This window comes from Camarhynchus parvulus, unplaced genomic scaffold (genome assembly GCF_901933205.1).
Source record: "Camarhynchus parvulus unplaced genomic scaffold, STF_HiC, whole genome shotgun sequence".
Classification (NCBI taxonomy): Eukaryota; Metazoa; Chordata; class Aves; order Passeriformes; family Thraupidae; genus Camarhynchus; species Camarhynchus parvulus.
In genome coordinates this window covers 1-18,561 of record NW_022148180.1, presented here as the reverse complement: position 1 = coordinate 18,561, position 18,561 = coordinate 1, and the positions used below count along the sequence as shown (strand labels likewise).

The 18,561-nt window shown below is 61.9% G+C and overlaps 2 protein-coding genes across 2 annotated transcripts; both read right to left on the bottom strand.

Moving 5' to 3' along the window:
- Positions 1-411: 411 nt before the first annotated feature.
- Positions 412-10,654, bottom strand: DCAF15 (DDB1 and CUL4 associated factor 15). The gene is given in 15 exon segments (XM_030969837.1): positions 412-926; positions 1,161-1,276; positions 2,116-2,220; positions 2,306-2,391; positions 3,069-3,197; positions 3,285-3,382; positions 3,994-4,074; positions 4,077-4,314; positions 4,350-4,435; positions 5,740-5,910; positions 7,062-7,198; positions 8,026-8,132; positions 9,195-9,330; positions 9,732-9,829; positions 10,526-10,654. Coding segments are annotated over 15 exon segments (1,773 nt in total). The 3' UTR covers positions 412-870.
- A 770-nt stretch (positions 10,655-11,424) lies between these two features.
- Positions 11,425-18,157, bottom strand: LOC115916137 (coiled-coil and C2 domain-containing protein 1A-like; the record flags this gene model as incomplete). The annotated part of the gene is made up of 12 exons (XM_030969836.1): positions 11,425-11,452; positions 11,537-11,584; positions 12,218-12,294; positions 12,399-12,513; positions 12,594-12,657; positions 12,810-12,859; positions 13,340-13,474; positions 15,015-15,105; positions 17,125-17,221; positions 17,338-17,389; positions 17,929-17,987; positions 18,084-18,157. Coding segments are annotated over 12 exons (883 nt in total), but the record flags the coding sequence as incomplete, so codon positions are not given.
- Positions 18,158-18,561: the final 404 nt, after the last annotated feature.

Sequence of the window (18,561 nt, the reverse complement as noted above, 5' to 3'; positions counted from 1 at the left end):
ATCCTGACCTATCACCCCAAAATCTCCACCCCTAAAATCCTCCCAAAATCCCCAAAATTAGCCTCAAATCTCTGCCCAAAACTGCCCCCAAAATCCCCAAAACCAGCCCCAAATATCGCCCAGTCACCCCACAATCCCTGCCAAAAAATGCCCCCAAAATCAGCCCCAAAACCAGCCCCAAAATTTCCCCAAGTTTCCCCCAAAATGAGCCCCAAATCCCAGCCAATCATGCCAAAATCCCTGCACCCAAAATGAGCCCCAAAATCCCCCAAAGTAGCCCCCAAAATCCCCAAAATGAGCCCCAAATCCTGACCAATCACCCCAAAATCTGTCCCAAAATCCCCCAAACCATCCCCAAAATCTCTGCCCCCAAAATCCCCCAAACGAGCCTCGAAGTGGCACAAATTGGAAACTGGAATTTTTATTTTGGGGAGGGGGGATTTGAGCTCCTCTCTCCCTCCCCTGATAAAACACTGGATGGCAAAAAAGAGGCGTGAAAACAACGAAAAAAGAAAAAAACGGGGAAAAAGACAAAAAATCAAAAAAAAAGGGGAAAAAGTCAAAAGAAAAAAAAAGAAAAAAAAAGCCCCAAAGGGGGCGGGGCTGGGGCTGCGTCCATTTGGATCCAGGTGTGGCAGCGGGGTCCAGGTGGCACCAGGCGTCCCCAGGGGGGTCACAGGTGTCCCCAGATGTCCCCAGATGTCCCCAGGGGGGTGACAGCTGTCCCCAGCTGTCCTCAGAGGTGTCCCCAGGTGTCTCAGGGGTGTCCCCAGGTGTCACAGCACATTCCAGGCATCCCAGGTGATGTCAAAGGCGTCCCCAGGTGTCACAGGGATGTCCCAAGGGTGTCCCCAGGTGTGTCCCCAGGTGTCACAGCACGATCCAGGTGTAGCGCTCGTTGTCAGCCAGAACCTTCAGGGAACAGCCTGGGGGGGGGGAAAGCAGCGATGGACCCCCCCCCAAACCTGGGCACGACCCCCACAACCCACCCAGGACCCTCCCGGATGCCCCAGGACCCCCCAGACCCCACCAGGGACCCCCCCAAACCCCTCCTAGACCTCCACCCAACCCCTCCAGGACCCCCCCAAAAACCTCTCCAGACGCCCTCAAACCCCCCCACACTCCTCCAGGACCCCATCAGGACCCCCGAGCCCCCCCACCCTTGTGCAGGGCCTCGTTGGTCATCCTGTGCACGCCCCGGCCGGGAGCCTCGGGCACGAGCCAGCGCATGACGGTGTCCACGCAGCCCTTGCGGTACGAGCTCCACACGCTGCCGCTGAAATGGGGGGAAATGGGGGGAAACTGGGGGGCTGGGGGCACCCCCAAACCCACAGAGACCCCCCATGGACCCCCCCTGATCCCACAGAGACCCCACAGAGCCCCCCAGGCCGTGACGGCGCCCACGCAGCCCCTGCGGTACGAGCCGCGCACGCCTGCCGCTGCCACAGAGAGTTTGGGGGGCTGGGGGCACCCCCAGAGACCCCTCCAGACCCCCTAAAACCACCCCAAATCGCCCTCAGAGCCCCTAAAGCACCCCTAAACCAACCCCCAAATCCCCACTGCCCCACAGCCACCCCAAATCCTCCCCCAGACCCTCTAAAACAACGCCCAGACCCCCTAAAAACACCCCAAATCCCTTCCAGACCCCATAAAACACCCCCAGACCCCCTAAATCACCTCATATCCCCCCAGACCCCCTAAACCAACACCTAAACCACCCCCAGACCCCATAAACCACACCCAAACCCCCTAAAACCACCCCAAATTCTCCTCAAACCCCCCAAATCACACCCCAAACCATCCCCAGACCCCCTAAACCACCCCAAATCCCTTCCAGACCCCCTAAACCAACCCCCAGACACCCTAAACGACTTCAAATCCCCTTCCAGGCCCTAAAACCACCCCAAAATCCCCCCTCAGACCCCCCTAGACCAGCCCAAACCAGATCCAAACCGTTAAAAACACCCCAAAACCTCTTGCCTACCCCCTAAAAAAACCCCTTGCAGCCCCTATAAACACCTCAAAACCGCCTCCCACCCCCTGAAAACACCCCAAAATCTGCCCCCAGACCCCCCAAACCACCCCAAATCTCCCCCAAAGCCCCTCCCCGGGTACCTGGTCTGCCCCTTGACCTCGGTGAGCTCTCCCACGCCCACGGTGGTGAAGGCGCCGCTGTTGAGGTCCCAGGAGACCTTGAGGCTGGTGTGGTGGGTCCGGGGGCTGCCAGAGGGGAGGGGTCAGCACTGGGGTCACCCCAAAAACCCCCTGGGTACCCCAAACACCCCCCCCAGACCCCCCCTCTCACCGCAGCTGCCCCTCGTGCTCGGGGCAGGGGAAGGCCAGCAGCAGCAGCCCGATGTTGATCAGCACCTGGTTGGTCTCGGGGCACACCTGGGGGGATTTCTGGGGGTCTCACGGGGGTCTGGGTGGGATTTTTGGGGTGTTCCAGGGGTCTGGGTGGGATTTTTGGGGTACCCGGGGGTCCCGTGGGGGTCTGGGTGGGGGTGGGGGTTTTGGGGGTATCCCAGGGGGTCTGGAGTGGTCCTGGGATGGTTTTGGGGTATCCCAGGGGATCCCTGGGTGATCTGACGGGGTCTCTGGGTGGTCTCAGGAGCCCCTGGGTGAGCTGAGGGGGGTCTCTGGGCAATCTCTGGATGATTTGGGGGTCTCTGGGGGTCCCTGGGGCTCTCTCTGGGGGTCTCAGTTTGATCTGGGGCTCTCTGGATGGTCTGGGGGTCTCTGGGGGTCTCTCTGGGGGTCTCAGGGTGATCTGGGGCTCTCTGGATGATCTGGGGGTCTCTGGTGGTCTCAGGGGTCCCTGGGGCTCTCTGGGGTTCTCTCAGGGGGTCTCTAGGCAAGCCCAGGGATCTCTCTGGGGGTCCCTGGCTGATCTGGGGTGGTCTCAGGAGCCTCTGGGTGATCTGAGGGTCTCTGTGTGATTTGGGGGTCTCTGGGGGTCTCAGGGCTCTCTGTGTGTGATCTGGGAAGGGGGGGGTCTCTGGGGGTCTCTCAGGGGGTCTCTGGCTGACCCGGGGTGGTCCCTGGGGGTCCCAGAGCCCCGCGCCCACCTCGAGGATGACGATGTCGTAGTCGCTGAAGGAGCAGAACTGCCGCGCCCAGGCAGCGTCGTTGCGGATCACCTCGTTGATGACGTACTCGAAATCCAGGCTCAGCTGCTCCACGGCCAGGAACTGCCCCTGGGGAGGGGGCCCGGGGGTCACCACACCCCAAAAAGGGAATTCTGGGGGGTCCCTGTGGGGTTGTTGGGGGGTTCTGAGCCTCACCTGGGCCGTGGCGCGGTCCCGGTCCCGGAGGGGCCTCAGGCTGCGGCCGCTCAGGTCGGTCACAACGAAGGGAAGGGAGATTTTGTCATCCTCTAAATCTGGGTGGGGGGCACAGCGGGGGTCAGGGGGGGTCCTCAGGGGGTGGGGTCTCACTTGGGAGGTCGGGGAACCCCAAAATTCCCACCCCAAAAAATCCCAATTTGGTCACAGCAAGGGAAGCACCGGGCTGGGGTTTATGGGGGGGTCTGGGGGGGGTCTGGGGGGTCCCAATAGGGGTTGGGGTCTCACCTGGGGGGGTTATGGGGCTCAGGGGGTCATCCCAGATTGGGGAACCACAGAATTCCCACCCCAAAAACCCCAAATTTGCTCTCAGTGAAGCTCAGGGCTTGTGGGGCTCATGGGGGGCTCAGGGGGTCCCAATAGGGGTTGGGGGCTTCCCAAGGGTTGGGGTCTCGCCTGGGGGCTGTGGGGGGCTCAGGAGGAGTTGGGGTCTCACCTGGGGGTCAGGGGGTCACTCCCGATCGAGGGACCCCCAAAACCCCCAATTTGCTCTCAGTGAAGGAACCCCCAGCCCAGGGCTCAGGGGGGCTCAGGGGTCTCCCTGGGGGGCCCAGGGGGTCCCAATATGGGTTGGGGTCTCCCCAGGGGTTGGGGTCTCACCTGGGCAGTTTAGGGGTCTCAGGGGGTCACCCCAAACCCCCCCACTCACCCTCGGGGGTGTCCCCAGGCTCCAGCACGTAGCACAGCTTGGTGTAGTTCACATACCCGGGTTCAGGGGGGGTCTCGGGTGGGGAGGGGTCTCCTGGGGGGCTCCCGGCCATTGTGGGGGTCCGGGTGGGGTGGGTTGGGGGTCGTCCCCCCCCGGGGTTTGAGACCCCCCAGACCCCCCCTCATTTCCCTGAGCCCTGCGGAACAAATCGGCCACGAATTCCTTGGCTTTGGTCACTGCCAGGGATGGGGGGGGGCTGGAATTTGGGGGGGTCCTGAGGTTTTGGGGGGTCCCTGGTGGGGTTGGGAGGGTGGGGGGGAGACCCCAGACCCCTCCAGCCCCCCATCCTGGGGGTGCTGTTGTTGTTGTGGTGGTGGTGGGGAGGGGGGAGGTTCTGGAAGGTTCTGGCGTCTGTAGAGGATCTGCTGGGAGCTGCTGTCACCTGTGGGAGGGGGAAATTGGGGGGTCAGGGGGTTTGGGGGGTCCCGGGGAATCAGGGGGTCTCAAGGGGTTTTGAAGGGTCAGGGGTGTTGGAGGGGTCCTGGGGGTCCAAAGGGGGTATCAGGGGTCCCAGGTGAGGTGCTGAGGGGGGGTTTAGGGGGTCCCGGATGGATCAGGGGGGTCCCAGGGGGTCCTGGGGGTGTCAGGGGGTCATGTTGGGTCAGGGGAGTATCAGGGCTCCTGGTGTACCCACAGGGTGCTGGGGGGGGGTCAGGGGTCCCAGGGGGGGGTTCAGGGGTCCCAGGGGGTCCCAGGGGTCCCAGGGGGTTTCAGGGGTCCCAGGGGGTTCAGGGGGTCCCAGGGGTTTCAGGGGGTCCCAGGGGTTCAGGGGTCCCAGGGGTCCCAGGGGTTCAGGGGGTCCCGGGGTCCCAGGGGTTTTCAGGGGTCCCGCACCCGGGGTGCACGGCGATGGCGCAGGGGGGTTCAGGGGTCCCAGGAGGGTCCCAGGGGGTCTCAGGGGTTTCAGGGGGGGTCCCGGGGGTCCCAGGGGGTTTCAAGGGGGGTCCCAGGGGTTTCAGGGGACCCAGGGGGTTTCAGGGGGGTCCCAGGAGGTTTCAGAGGGGTCCCAGGGGTCCCGGGGTCCCGCCCGGGTGCACGGCAATGGCGCAGGGGGGTTCAGGGGTCCCAAGGGGTTTCAGGAGTCCCAGGGGGAGCCAGGGGTCCCAGGGGTCCCAGGGGTTTCAGGGGGTCCCAGGGGTCCCAGGGGGTTTCAGGGGGGTCCCGGGGGTCCCAGGGGTTTCAGGGGGTCCCAGGGGGTTCAGGGGTCCGGGGTCCCAAGCACCAAGCACGGCATGGCGCAGGGGGGTTCAGGGTCCCAAGGGGTTTCAGGGGGGTTCAGGGGTCCTAAGGGGTTTCAGGGGGGTCCCAGAGGGTCCCAGGGGGTCCCGGGGTCCCGTGTACCACCAAGGGGTGCACGGGCATGGCCAGGGGGGGTTCAGGGGTCCCAGGGGGGTTTCAGGGGGTCCCAGGGGTCCCAGGGGGTTTCAGGGGGGTCCCAGGGGGTCCCAGGGGTTTCAGGGGGGTCCCAGGGGTCCCAGGGGTTCAGGGGGTCCTCCCCAAAATCCCGCTACACCAAGCACCCACGGCATGGCCAGGGGGTTCAGGGGTCCCAAGGGGTTTCAGGAGTCCCAGGGGGTTTCAGGGGGGTCCCAGGGGGTCCCAGGGGGTTCAGGGGGGTCCCAGAGGGTCCCAGGGGGTTCAGGGGGGTCCCAGAGGGTCCCAGGGGTCCCGGGGGTCCCGCGTTACCCGCGGGGTGCACGGCGATGGCGCAGGCCACCAGGGAGAAGCTGGTGTTGAGCAGCACCACGTGGTCCTTGCGCAGCTGGAAGGCGGGCTGGAAGGTGGGGAAGGGGTACACCACCTGGAACTTGGTGTGCAGCAGGAAGCCGTGGCGCAGGCACGCGGGGGGGGCCTCACCTGGGGGGGTTACGGGCTCAGGGGGGGCGCCCCGGGGCGGGGGAACCCCAAAATTCCCACCCCAAAAAAACCCAGAGTTGAAGGAAGTGAAGGAACTGCCAGTCATAGGGGGATAAGCGGGTCTGGGGTCTCCCCAGGGGGCTCAGGGGGTCCCAGCAGGGGTTGGGGTCTCACCTGAGGGTTGGGATCTCACCTGAGGGGGTTATGGGGTCAGGGGCGCCCCGGGGTGGGGGAACCCCAAAATTCCCACCCCCAAAAAAAACCCCGAGTTGGTCACAGCAAGAGAAGCACCGCTCATGAGGGTCTTATGGGTCTGGGGTCTGCCTGGGGGTCTCAGGGGTCCTCCTGAGTCTGGGGTCTCAAGGGGTCTGGTTTGGGTCTGGGGTCTTCCTGGGGGTCTCAGGGGTCTCTCCTGGGTCTGGGGTCTCTCAGGGGTCTGGTTTGGGTCTGGGGTCTGCCTGGGGGTCTCAGGCGTCCATCCTGGGTCTGGGGTCTCTCAAGGGGATCTGGTTTGGGTCTGGGGTCTGCCTGGGGGTCTCAGGGGTCTCTCCTGAGTCTGGGGTCTCTCAGGGGGTCTGGTTTGGGTCTGGGGTCTGCCTGGGGTCTCAGGGGTCCATCCTGGGTCTGGGGTCTCTCAAGGGGATCTGGTTTGGGTCTGGGGTCTGCCTGGGGGTCTCAGGGGTCCACCCTGGGTCTGGGGTCTCACAGGGGGTCTGGTTTGGGTCTGGGGTCTGCCTGGGGGTCTCAGGGGTCTCTCCTGAGTCTGGGGTCTCTCAGGGGGTCTGGTTTGGGTCTGGGGTCTCCCTGGGGGTCTCAGGGGTCTCTCCTGGGTCTGGGGTCTCTCAGGGGGTCTGGTTTGGGTCTGGGGTCTGCCTGGGGGTCTCAGGGGTCTCTCCTGAGTCTGGGGTCTCTCAGGGGGTCTGGTTTGGGTCTGGGGTCTCCCTGGGGGTCTCAGGGGTCCCTCCTGGGTCTGGGGGTCCTCAGGGGTCTGGTTTGGGTCTGGGGTCTGCCTGGGGGTCTCAGGGGTCTCTCCTGAGTCTGGGGTCTCTCAGGGGGGGTCTGGTTTGGGTCTGGGGTCTCCCTGGGGGTCTCAGGGGTCTCTCCTGGGTCTGGGGTCTCTCAGGGGGCCTGTTTTGGGTCTGGGGTCTCACCGTGTGCCCCCCTGGCCCGCTGGCAGGCGGGGCAGTGCCGCGGGGGGGGCACGGCCACGGTGCTCACGTAGATGTCCCGGTGGTTCTCGTCGCTCATCAGCATCAGGTTCACCTGGAGCCCCGGGGCCGAGCGCGTGCTGGGGGGGGGGACAGCGGGGGCACACCCTGGGTACAACTCACACACCTGGGCACAGCTGGGCACAGCTGGGCATGCCAGGTACACCTGGGACATCTCAGACACACGTGGGGGTGGCACACCTGGGCACACCTCACACAGCTGGGGGCACAGCTGGGGCATCTCAGACACACCTGGGGGCACAACTGGGCACACCTGGGACATCTCAGACACACCTGGGGGCACACCTGGGTACAGCTCGTGTCATCTGGGGGCACAACTGGGCACACCAGGGACACTTCACACACACCTGGGCACACCTGGGCACACCTGGGACACCTCACACACACCTGGGGGCACACCTGGGTACAGCTCACCATCATCAGGGGCACAACTGGGCACACCAGGGACACTTCACACACACCTGGGCACACCTGGGACACCTCACACACACCTGGGCACACCTGGGTACAGCTCGTGTCATCTGGGGGCACAACTGGGCACACCAGGGACACCTCACACACACCTGGGGCACACCTGGGACATCTCAGACACACCTGGGGGCACACCTGGCTACAGCTCGTGTCATCTGGGGGCACAACTGGGCACACCTGGGACACCTCACACACACCTGGTGGCACACCTGGGCACACCTCACACATCTGGGGGCACAGCTGGGGCATCTCAGACACACCTGGGGGCACAACTGGGCACACCAGGGACACTTCACACACACCTGGGCACACCTGGGTACAGCTCGTGTCATCTGGGGGCACAACTGGGCACACCAGGGACACTTCACACACACCTGGGCACACCTGGGGGTGGCACACCCGGGCTGGCACTCACTTGAAGCCGAAGACGATGACCTTGTCGCTGTCCCCGGGCCACTCGCACACGGTCAGGTAGAGGTCGCTGTAAATCTCCTCGTCCTGGAACAGCCGCACCTGGCGCACCTGGGGGCACACGGGGTGGCACCGAGGTGTCCCTTGGTGTCCCCTGGGGGTTCTGAGTGTCCCCAAGGTGCCCCTGAGTGTCCCCAAGGTGTCCCCTGAGGGTTCCGAGTGTCCCCTAGGGTGTCCCTTGGTGTCCCCAAGGTGTCCCCTGGACATCCTCAAGGTCCTGGGGCATCCCCTGGGTGTTCTGAGTGTCCCCTGGCTGTCCCTGCAATGTCCCCAATGTCCCCCAAGTGTCCCCAGGTGTCCCCTGGCTGTCCCTGCAATGTCCCCAATGTCCCCCAAGTGTCCCCAGGTGTCTCCTGGCTGTCCCTGCAATGTCCCAAATGTCCCCCAAGTGTCCCCAGGTGTCCCCTGGCTGTCCCTGCAATGTCCCCAGTGTCCCCAAGGTGTCCCCTGGCTGTCCCTGCAATGTCCCCAATGTCCCCCAAGTGTCCCCAGGTGTCCCCTGGCTGTCCCTGCAATGTCCCCAATGTCCCCCAAGTGTCCCCAGGTGTCCCCTGGCTGTCCCTGCAATGTCCCCAGTGTCCCCCAAGTGTCCCCAAGTGTCCCCTGGCTGTCCCTGCAATGTCTCCAATGTCCCCCAGGTGTCTCCTGGCTGTCCCTGCAATGTCCCCAATGTCCCCCAAGTGTCCCCAGGTGTCTCCTGGCTGTCCCTGCAATGTCCCCAATGTCCCCCAAGTGTCCCCAGGTGTCCCCTGGCTGTCCCTGCAATGTCCCCAATGTCCCCCAAGTGTCCCTAGGTCTCTCCTGGCTGTCCCTGCAATGTCCCCAATGTCCCCAAGTGTCCCTAGGTCTCTCCTGGCTGTCCCTGCAATGTCCCCAATGTCCCCCAAGTGTCCCCAGGTGTCCCCTGGCTGTCCCTGCAATGTCCCCAGTGTCCCCAGGGCACCGTACCAGGCGCAGCTTGCTGTGCACGTTGAACTCCCACCAGTACAGGTGGTACAGGTACAAGAAGAAGTCGTCCCTAGATGTCCCCAGGTGTCCTGTGGCTGTCCCTATTTGTCCCTGTGGCGTCCCCAAGTGTCCCCAGGTGTCCCCAATGTCCCCAGGTGTCCATACCAGGCGCAGCTTGCTGTGCACGTTGAACTCCCACCAGTACAGGTGGTACAGGTAGAAGGAGAAGTCGTCGTCCCCGGAGCTGCTGGTGTAGGACAGAACGTAGCGACCGCACTTGGAGAAACCCAGGAAGATGTGCCTGGGGACAGGACAGGGGACATCAGGGCACAGGGAGAGGACAGAGGGACATGGGGGGGACACCAAAACGGGGACAAAAGAACGCGCAAAATGGCGGGACATCAAAATGGGGACAGGGAAGGGACAAGGGGACGTGAGAGGGACACGAAAAATGAGCCAGGGAGGGGACAAGGTGACACACAAAATGGGGGGGACAACAGACGTGGGACAAAGCAGGGGACACACAGAGCGGAGGTCACTCCAGGGCCCCCACACACAGAAATGGGGACCTCTGAAAATTTGGGGTCCCCTCTCACAGATTTAGGATCCTCCCCACAGAGATTTAGGATCCCCTCACAGATTTGGGGTCCCCCCTCACAGATTTTTGGGGTCCCCCCTCACAGATCTGGGGTCCCCCCTCACCCTGCCCACAGGAACTCCTCATCCACGATGCTCTTGAGGGTGACGCACACGCGCGGCGGAAGCTTCCGGAACAGGCGGGGGGAGAGCTGCCCGCTGAGCTGGGGGGGCATGGGAGGGGAGGGGTCAAGGACCCCCAAAATCTCCCCCAACACCCCCCAACACTGGGGGGTGCCTGAGTTGGGGGGGTCCCACATTGACCCCCGCAGCCCCTCAGCCCTCAGAGACCCCCCCAAAATTCCTCAGAAACCCCCCTCAAACTCCTCAAAGAGCCCCCCAACCCCTCAGAGAACCCCCCCCTCAAAACCAGGGCTCCCCCCTCAGCTCCTCCTGCTCTGAGACTCTGTCCTCATCTTCCTCAAGGCCCCTTCAGAGCCTCCTCAGGACCCCCTCATCCCCCTCAGGGTCCCCTCAGAGCCCCCCGCCATTTTCCCAACCCGATGTCCCCTCAGAGCTCCCTCAGGGTCCCCTCATCCCCCTCATCCCCCTCAGAGCCCCCCGCCATTTTCCCAACCCAATCTCCCCTCAGCCGCCCCCATCCCTCCCTCAAGATCCCCTCAGGGTCCCCCGCCATGTCCCTGCCCTGGTGTCCCCTCAGAGCCCCCTCAGGATCCCCTCATCCCCCTCAGAGCCCCCTCATCTCCCTCAAAGCCCTCTCAGAGCCCCCCGCCATTTCCCAGCCCGGTGTCCCCTCAGCCGCCCCCCCCCTCCCTCAGTCTCCCCTCACAGACCCCCCCCTCCCTCACACCCCCCGCCCCCCTCCTCCCCCCACCGCCCCCTCAGCCCTCCCCGCTCACCCGGACGCGGTCCAGCTGCCTCACGAGGTGCTCCCGGCGGCCTCGGGGTGCAGCCCCGGGCCCGGCTCCCCCCGCCGCCCCCCGTTTCCCCCCGGGGCCGCCCCGCTCCGCTTTCGAGCTCGGCGCCATTTTCCCGGACCGGCCGCTTCCGGCGCTCCGCACGCCGCCGTAGCCCCACCCACACCGCGCTCCTATTTGCCACTGAGGCACCGCCCGCGCAGCTCATTAGTTAGACCATCCGTCAATCATCGGCGCGCCCCGCCTCCGCGCGGCGATAGGGCCAATAGGAATCCGGCAGCCGCAATGCGATTGGCTGCTGTCCACGCTCGTCTTTTCTGGCGGGGTTACCATGGAAACGAGGCAGCGCTGGGGCGGAGCCTCATGGGCGGAGCCACTGCCATGATTGACAACTGGGACGCGCACCGAGAATGTCCAAAATCCGCGTTTTTCGTCTTAAAAACTTTATCTTAATTATAATTATAATTAATTACTATAATTGCTGAGAGCGCCCGGAACAGCCCCTCCCCTACAGGCACTTGGGGGGGATCCGCTTTGGTGGGGAGGACATTGCGGTGGGTGGGGGAAAAAGTGCTTGGGGGGGACACGGGGACCCCAGTGGGGAGGGGTCGGTATCACCCTAAAAATGGGGGGGTCACCCTAAAATTGGGAGGGTTATTAACACCCTAAATTTGGGGAGGGGTCATTATCACCCTGAAACTGGGGAGGGGTCATTGTTACCCTGAAATTTGGGGAGGGGTCGGTGTCACCCCAAGGTGGGGGGGATGTAGCAGCTCTGATCCCTGTGATTGTCACAGTGGGCACTGGGTGGGGGGTCCCCAAAGCCCCCAAATTGAGGGAGGGTCTCTGAACCCCCCCAAAACCCCACGTGGAATTTTGGGGGGTGTCTCATCCACGGAGTTTTTGGAGCTGGAAGAGAAAAGAGCAGTGAGGTGGGGGGGCGGGGTTTGGGGACCCCCAAATTTGGCCCCCCCCCCATCCGGGGGTCCTCACCTCGCTCTCCACCAGGTTCCGTTTGTACAGAGCCTCCTTGGCTGCCTCCTGAGGGGGACAATCAGGGGGGACCCCCAAAACTGCCCCCACATGGGGGGGTTTGGGGGGGGCAACAAGAATTGGGAGGATCTCAAAGTTTGGGGGTGCCCTAGGATTTTTTTTTTTTTTTTCGGGGGTGGAACACCAGAATTTGGGGGTGCCCAGGATTTTTTGGGCTGTGATGAATTCGGGGGCATCCAAGATTTTTTTGGGGTGGGATCACCAAGATTTGGGAGGTCCCAAGGTTTGGGGGTGGTCCAGGATTATTTTTTGGGGGGGGTCACCAAGATTTTGGGGGTGTCCAGGATTTTTGGGGCAGAAACACCAGGATTTGGGGGTGTCCAGAATTTTTTGGGGTGGAAACACCAGAATTTAGGAAGGTCCAGCAGGGACCGGGGATGGTCCAGAATTTTTGGGGTGAGACCTCCAGAATTTGGGGGTGGTCCAGGATTTTTGGGGCAGGATTATCAGGATTTGGGAGCGTCCAGGATTTTTTTGGGCAGGAACCCCAGGATTTGGGAACATTTCCGACCCACAGGATTTTTGGGGCGGGACCACCCGAACTTGGGCGTGTCCCGGACGCTCCGGGGGCGTTCCCCCGCCTCAAAGCGGGGTGGGGATTGGGTCGGGGGTCTCACCCACCCTCTCCCCCTGCATCCCGAGGCGCCGCGCGGCTTCCGTGTAGAGCCTCAGGTGCCGCTCCAGGTGCTCGGCATACTCTACAAACGCCAAATAAAACGGGATAAAACAGCGGGAAAACGGGATAAAACAGCGGGAAAACGGGGGGGAAAAATCGGAATTTTGGGGTTCCAACCCCTCTCACCCGTGCGGAATTGGGGGTCCCCCGCCTGCAGCCGGGCCCGCAGCCCCTGGATGCGCCGGAGCAGCTCCTGGTGCTGCTGCCGCAGCTCGGGGGGCACCGGGCGCGTTGGAACCATCTGGGGAGGGGGGGACAAAATTGGGGAGGGGTCGGGGGGGCTCCACTGCGCGACCCCCACCCCAAGAAACGCCCCCTCACCTTCCGTTCCAGCCGCTCGCGGTCGAACTGCAGCAGGTTGAGGCTCGGGAGCGTCGGGAGGGCTCTGGGAAAAGGGATTTGGGATCCTTGGAAAAGCTCCGGGATACCGTGGGAGGGGGTCCCACCCCGGACGGGGGTTGGGGGGGGTCGCACACCCCCGGTAAGGAGCATTTCCACCGGGAATTCCCGGGAATTCCGCAGTCCCGGCGCTCTCACCGGTTGTTCCCGTCCTTCGGGGCAGCCGCGGGAGGTTTGGGGGCGGAGAGCTGGGCGGGGGGAGATCGGGGTTAGAGCGGGGGGATCCCCACCGGGATCCCGAGGGGGTCCCGGTGAGTTCCCAGCCCACCCCACGGGGTCCCGCGGGGGTTCCCGATGGGTTCCCTGCCATTCCCGCGGGGTCCCGAGGGCTCCCGGGAGGTCCCCGACCGATCCCGGGGGGTTCCCGGTGGGTTCTCAGCCCATCCCATGGGGTCCCAGGAGGTTCCCGACCGATCCCGGGGGGTTCCCGGTGGGTTCTCAGCCCATCCCATGGGGTCCCAGGAGGTTCCCGACCGATCCCGGGGGGTTCCCGGTGGGTTCTCAGCCCATCCCAGGGGGTCCCCAGCCGATCCCGCTGGGTTCTCGACCCGTCCCAGCCCATCCCGCCCGGTCCCGGTGGGTTCCCGGGGGTTCCCGGCCGATCCCGCGGATTCCCGAGGGGTTCCCGAGGGATTCCCGGTGGTTCCCGGCGCGCTCCCGGCACTCACGGTGGCCTCGGGCGCCGGTTCCAGCACCAGCCAGCGCTCGGAGCGCGGCTCCAGCTGCCGCTGAGCCCCGAGCGGCTCCCGGATCCGCACCCAGACCTCGAGCAGCGCCCCCGTGCGGCGCCGCCCCTCCAGCAGCTGCGGACACACGGACACCACGGACACGGTGGGACACACGGACACCGTGGGACCGGGACACACGGACACCGTGGGAATGGGGACACACGGACACCGTGGGACACACGGACACCGTGGGGATGGGGACACACGGACACGGTGGGACACATGGACACCGTGGGGCCGGGGACACACGGACACGGTGGGACCAGGACACATGGACACCGTGGGACACATGGACACCGTGGGGATGGGGACACACGGACATCATGGGACCGGGACACACGGACACGGTGGGACACACGGACACAGTGGGACCGGGGACACACGGACACCGTGGGGATGGGGACACACGGACATCATGGGACCGGGACACGGACACGGGACACACACGGACACCGTGGGGATGGGACACGGACCGCGTGGGACACACGGGGGGACACCGTGGGGACACACGGACACGGTGGGACACACGGACACCGTGGGGATGGGGACACACGGACACCGTGGGACACACGGACACCGTGGGACCGGGACACCGGGGACACACGGACACCGTGGGGATGGGGACACACGGACATCATGGGACAGGGACACACACGGACACCGTGGGGACACACGGACACGGTGGGACCGGGACACATGGACACGGTGGGGGATGGGGGACACACGGACACCGTGGGACACACGGACACGGTGGGGATGGGGACACACGGACACCGTGGGACACACGGACACGGTGGGGATGGGGACACACAGACACCGTGGGACACACGGACACGGTGGGACCGGGACACATGGACACGGTGGGGATGGGGACACACGGACACCGTGGGACACACGGACACGGTGGGGATGGGGACACACGGACACCGTGGAACACACGGACACGGTGGGACACACGGACACCGTGGGGATGGGGACACACGGACACCGTGGGACACACAGACACCGTGGGGATGGGGACACACGGGACACCGTGGGACACACACGGACACCGTGGGGATGGGGACACACGGACACGGACACACGGACACCGTGGAACACACGGACACGGTGGGGATGGGGACACACGGACACCGTGGGACACACGGACACCGTGGGGATGGGGACACACGGACACGGTGGGACCGGGACACACGGACACGGTGGGACACACGGACACGGTGGGACACGCGGACACGGTGGGACCGGGGACGGCAGGAATGGGTGGAATGAAGGGATGGTGGGGATGGGAATGGTTGGGAATGGTGGGAATAGCGGGGGCGGGAATGATGGATAATCCTGGGAATGAGGGGGAATGGTGGGAAAAGGTGGGGCACATCTGGAACCACGGGATGGAGGAAGGGGCACATCTGGAACCACGGGATGGAGGAAGGGGCACATCTGGAACCTCGGGAATCCCAGATTGGAGGAAGGGGAAGGGGCACATCTGGAACCACGGGAATCCCCAGGCTCAGGAATCCCAGGGACGGAGGAAGGGGAAGGTGCACATCTGGGACAGTCAGGATGGAGGAAGGGGCACATCTGGAACCTCGGGAATCCCGAAATTCCTGCTCACCTCCAGCTGCTCCCGCAGCTCGCAGCTCCCCTCCAGCCCCTCGAGGCGCAGCAGAGCCGAGCCCAGAGCGCGCTCGGGCCGGAACAGCCCCCTGAGGGTGGGGTCAGGGCAGTCAGCGCCACAAAAATGACCCCAAAAGTGCCCCAAAAAGGAATCCCCGCCCCCAAAAATGCCCCGGGAAGGAATCCCCGCCACAAAAATCCCAATAAACGCCCCAAAAATCCCAATAAGTGCCCAAAAAAAAATGCCCCAAAAATCCCAATAAAGGTCCCAATAAATGCCCCAAAAAATCCCAATGAATGTCCCAATAAAGGTCCCAGTAAATGCCCCAAAAATCCCAATAAGTGCCCAAAAAAAAATGCCCCAAAAATCCCAATAAAGGTCCCAATAAATGCCCCAAAAAATCCCAATGAATGTCCCAATAAAGGTCCCAGTAAATGCCCCAAAAATCCCAATAAGTGCCCAAAAAAATGCCCCAAAATTCCCAATAAAGGTCCCAGTAAATGCCCCCAAAAATCCCAATAAATGTCCCAATAAATGTCCCAGTAAATGCCCCCAAAAATCCCAATAAATGTCCCAATAAATGCCCAAAAAAATCCCAATAAATGCCCCAAAAAATCCCAATAAATGTCCCAATAAAGGTCCCAATAAATGCCCCAAAAAATCCCAATAAATGTTCCAATAAAGGTCCCAATAAATGCCCCGAAAAATCCCAATAAATGCCCCAAAAATCCAAATAAATGTCCCAATAAATGCCCCAAAAATCCCATCAATGCCCCAGGAAGGAATCCCCATCCCGAAAATGCTGCAGGAACGAATCCCCACCCCAAAAATGCCCTGGGAAGGAACCCCCGACCCCAAAAATTCCAAAAGATGCCCCAAAAATCCCAATAAATGGAAATATTCCAACTTGTGCGCTGTGGTTTTGTGCTGGTTTATGCATTTTCTGTGTTATTCCTCTATTCCCACTGCATTTCTCATGTTATTTTTCTGTATTTCCCACTGCATTTCCAGTGTTACTGTCTCTGTTATTTTCTGTGATATTTTCTGTGTTACTTTCTAAATTTCCCACTGCATTTTCTGTGATATTTTCTGAATTCCCCCACTGTATTTTCTTGATTTCCCACTGCATTTCCTGCGTTATTTTCTGTTATTTCCGCGCTATTTTCTGTCCACGTTATTTTCCGCATTATTTTCCGTTATTTCCCGCGTTATTTTCTGTTATTTCCCGAGTTATTTTCCGTTATTTCACGCGTTATTTTCCGTTATTTCCCGCGTTATTTTCCGTTATTTCCCGCGTTATTTCCCGCGTCATTTTCCATTATTTCCCGCGTAATTTTTTGTCATTTCCCGCGTTATTTTCCGTTATTTCACGCGTTATTTTTTGTCATTTCACGCGTTATTTTCCATTATTTCCCGCGTCATTTTCGATTATTTCACGCGTTATTTTTTGTCATTTCACGCGTTATTTTCCGTCATTTCCCGCGTTATTTTTGTCATTTCCCGCGTTATTTTCCGTTATTTCACGCGTTATTTTCTGTTATTTCCCGTCATTTTCCGTCATTTCACGCGTCATTTTCCGTTATTTCCCGCGTTATTTTTTGTCATTTCACGCGTTATTTTTTGTTATTTCCCACGTCATTTTCCGTTATTTCCCGCGTTATTTTCCGTTATTTCCCACGTTATTTTCCGTTATTTCCCCGTTATTTTCCGCGTTATTTTCCATTATTTCCCGCGTTATTTTTGTCATTTCCCGCGTTATTTTTGTTATTTCCCGCGTTATTTTCCGTTATTTCCCGCGTCATTTTTCCGTCATTTCAGCGTTATTTTCCGTCATTTTCCATTATTTCCCGCGTTATTTTTTGTCATTTCCCGCGTTATTTTTCGTCATTTCACGCGTTATTTTTTGTGATTTCCCACGTTATTTTCTGTCATTTCACGCGTTATTTTCTGTTATTTCACGCGTTATTTTCCGTTATTTCACGCGTTATTTTTTGTTATTTCCTGCGTTATTTCCCCAACCCCCTCCCCCTTTCACCCCCATCCCGCCCCATCCCTTTTCACCATTTTCCCCGTTTTTCACCCCAGATTTCCCCTCCCCTTTTCTTACCCTTTCTGCGCCACCTCCAGGCGGATCCCGCGGCTCAGGAGCCGCCGCAGCCCCCGGTGGCCGCGCAGCAGCCGCAGCCGGAACCGCGCCCGGAATTCTGGGGAGGGGGCGGCGAAAAAATTCAGGGACCACCCCCCCCCTGAGGACACCCCCGAGGGTCCGGGGAGAGCCCCCAAGAGCCCCCCCGGAGCTGCGACCCCCGCCCCAAATTACCGGGACAATCCGTGCCCTTCACCACCGGGGTCTTGTCCCGCTGCGCCTCCTCCTGGGGTTGGGGGGGAAAAGGAGAATTTGGGGAGGGGTCTCTGAGGATTTGGGGGCATTTTGGGGGGTCAGGGAGAATTTGGAGAGGGGTTTCCGAGCATTGGGGGAAATTGGGGGGGGATTAGGGACAATTTGGGGTCACACGGACAATTTAGGGGGGGGGTCCCAGGGGATATTTTAGGGGTCTCTGGGAAAATCTGGAGGGGGGGTCAGGGACAATTTGGGGGGGTCCTCGAGCATTTGGGCCATTTTGGGGGTCCCGGGGGGATTTGGGGGTCAGGAAAAATCTGGGGGTCAGGGACAATTTTGGGGGGGAGGGGGGTGCCAGGGTCCATTTTGGGGGTCCCAGGGCCATTTAGGGGGAGTTTGAGGTCAATTTTGGGGGTCCCAGGGGGGATTTTGGGGGTCAGGAACAATCTGGGGAGGGAGGGGGGTGCCAGGGTCCATTTTGGGGAATCCCAGGGTCCATTTTGGGGGTCCCAGGAGGGATTTTGGGGACATTTGGGGGGTGTCCCAGGTCCATTTTTGGGGATCCCTCACCTGGCTGGGGTGGGGGAACTCGAAGCGCACGAAGGTGTCCAGGTCACCTGGGGCCACGCCTGGGGGACGGACGGACAGACAGACAGACAGACACCCCCAGGTGAGCAGGGGGGGAGCCCCTCCCCCCCTCTCCCAGTGCTCCCAGTTGCTCCCACCTGGCGGCACTGGGAGGCCCCTCCCCCGCTCGATGCCCAGCTCCAGGTCGCTGCTGCTCAGCTCGGGGAACGTCCTGCAGGTGAGGGGGTGTGAGACCCCCAGGTGTGCCATCCCCACCCCCATCCAGGTGTGCTCCCCACCCCCCAGGTGCCCTCCCAGGTGTGCCCATCCCCCCATCCAGGTGTGCCCATCCCCCCAACCAGGTGTGCCCATCCCCCCAACCAGGTGTGCCCATCCCCATCCAGGTGTGCCCATCCCCCCCCCTCAGGTGTGCCATCCCCACCCCCATCCAGGTGTGCCATCCTGGTGGTGTGCCCATCCCCAACCCCCATCCAGGTGTGCCCATCCCCCCATCCAGGTGTGCCCATCCCCCATCCAGGTGTGCCCATCCCCCCATCCAGGTGTGCCCATCCCCCAACCAGGTGTGCCATCCCCACCCCCACCCAGGTGTGCCATCCCCACCCCCATCCAGGTGTG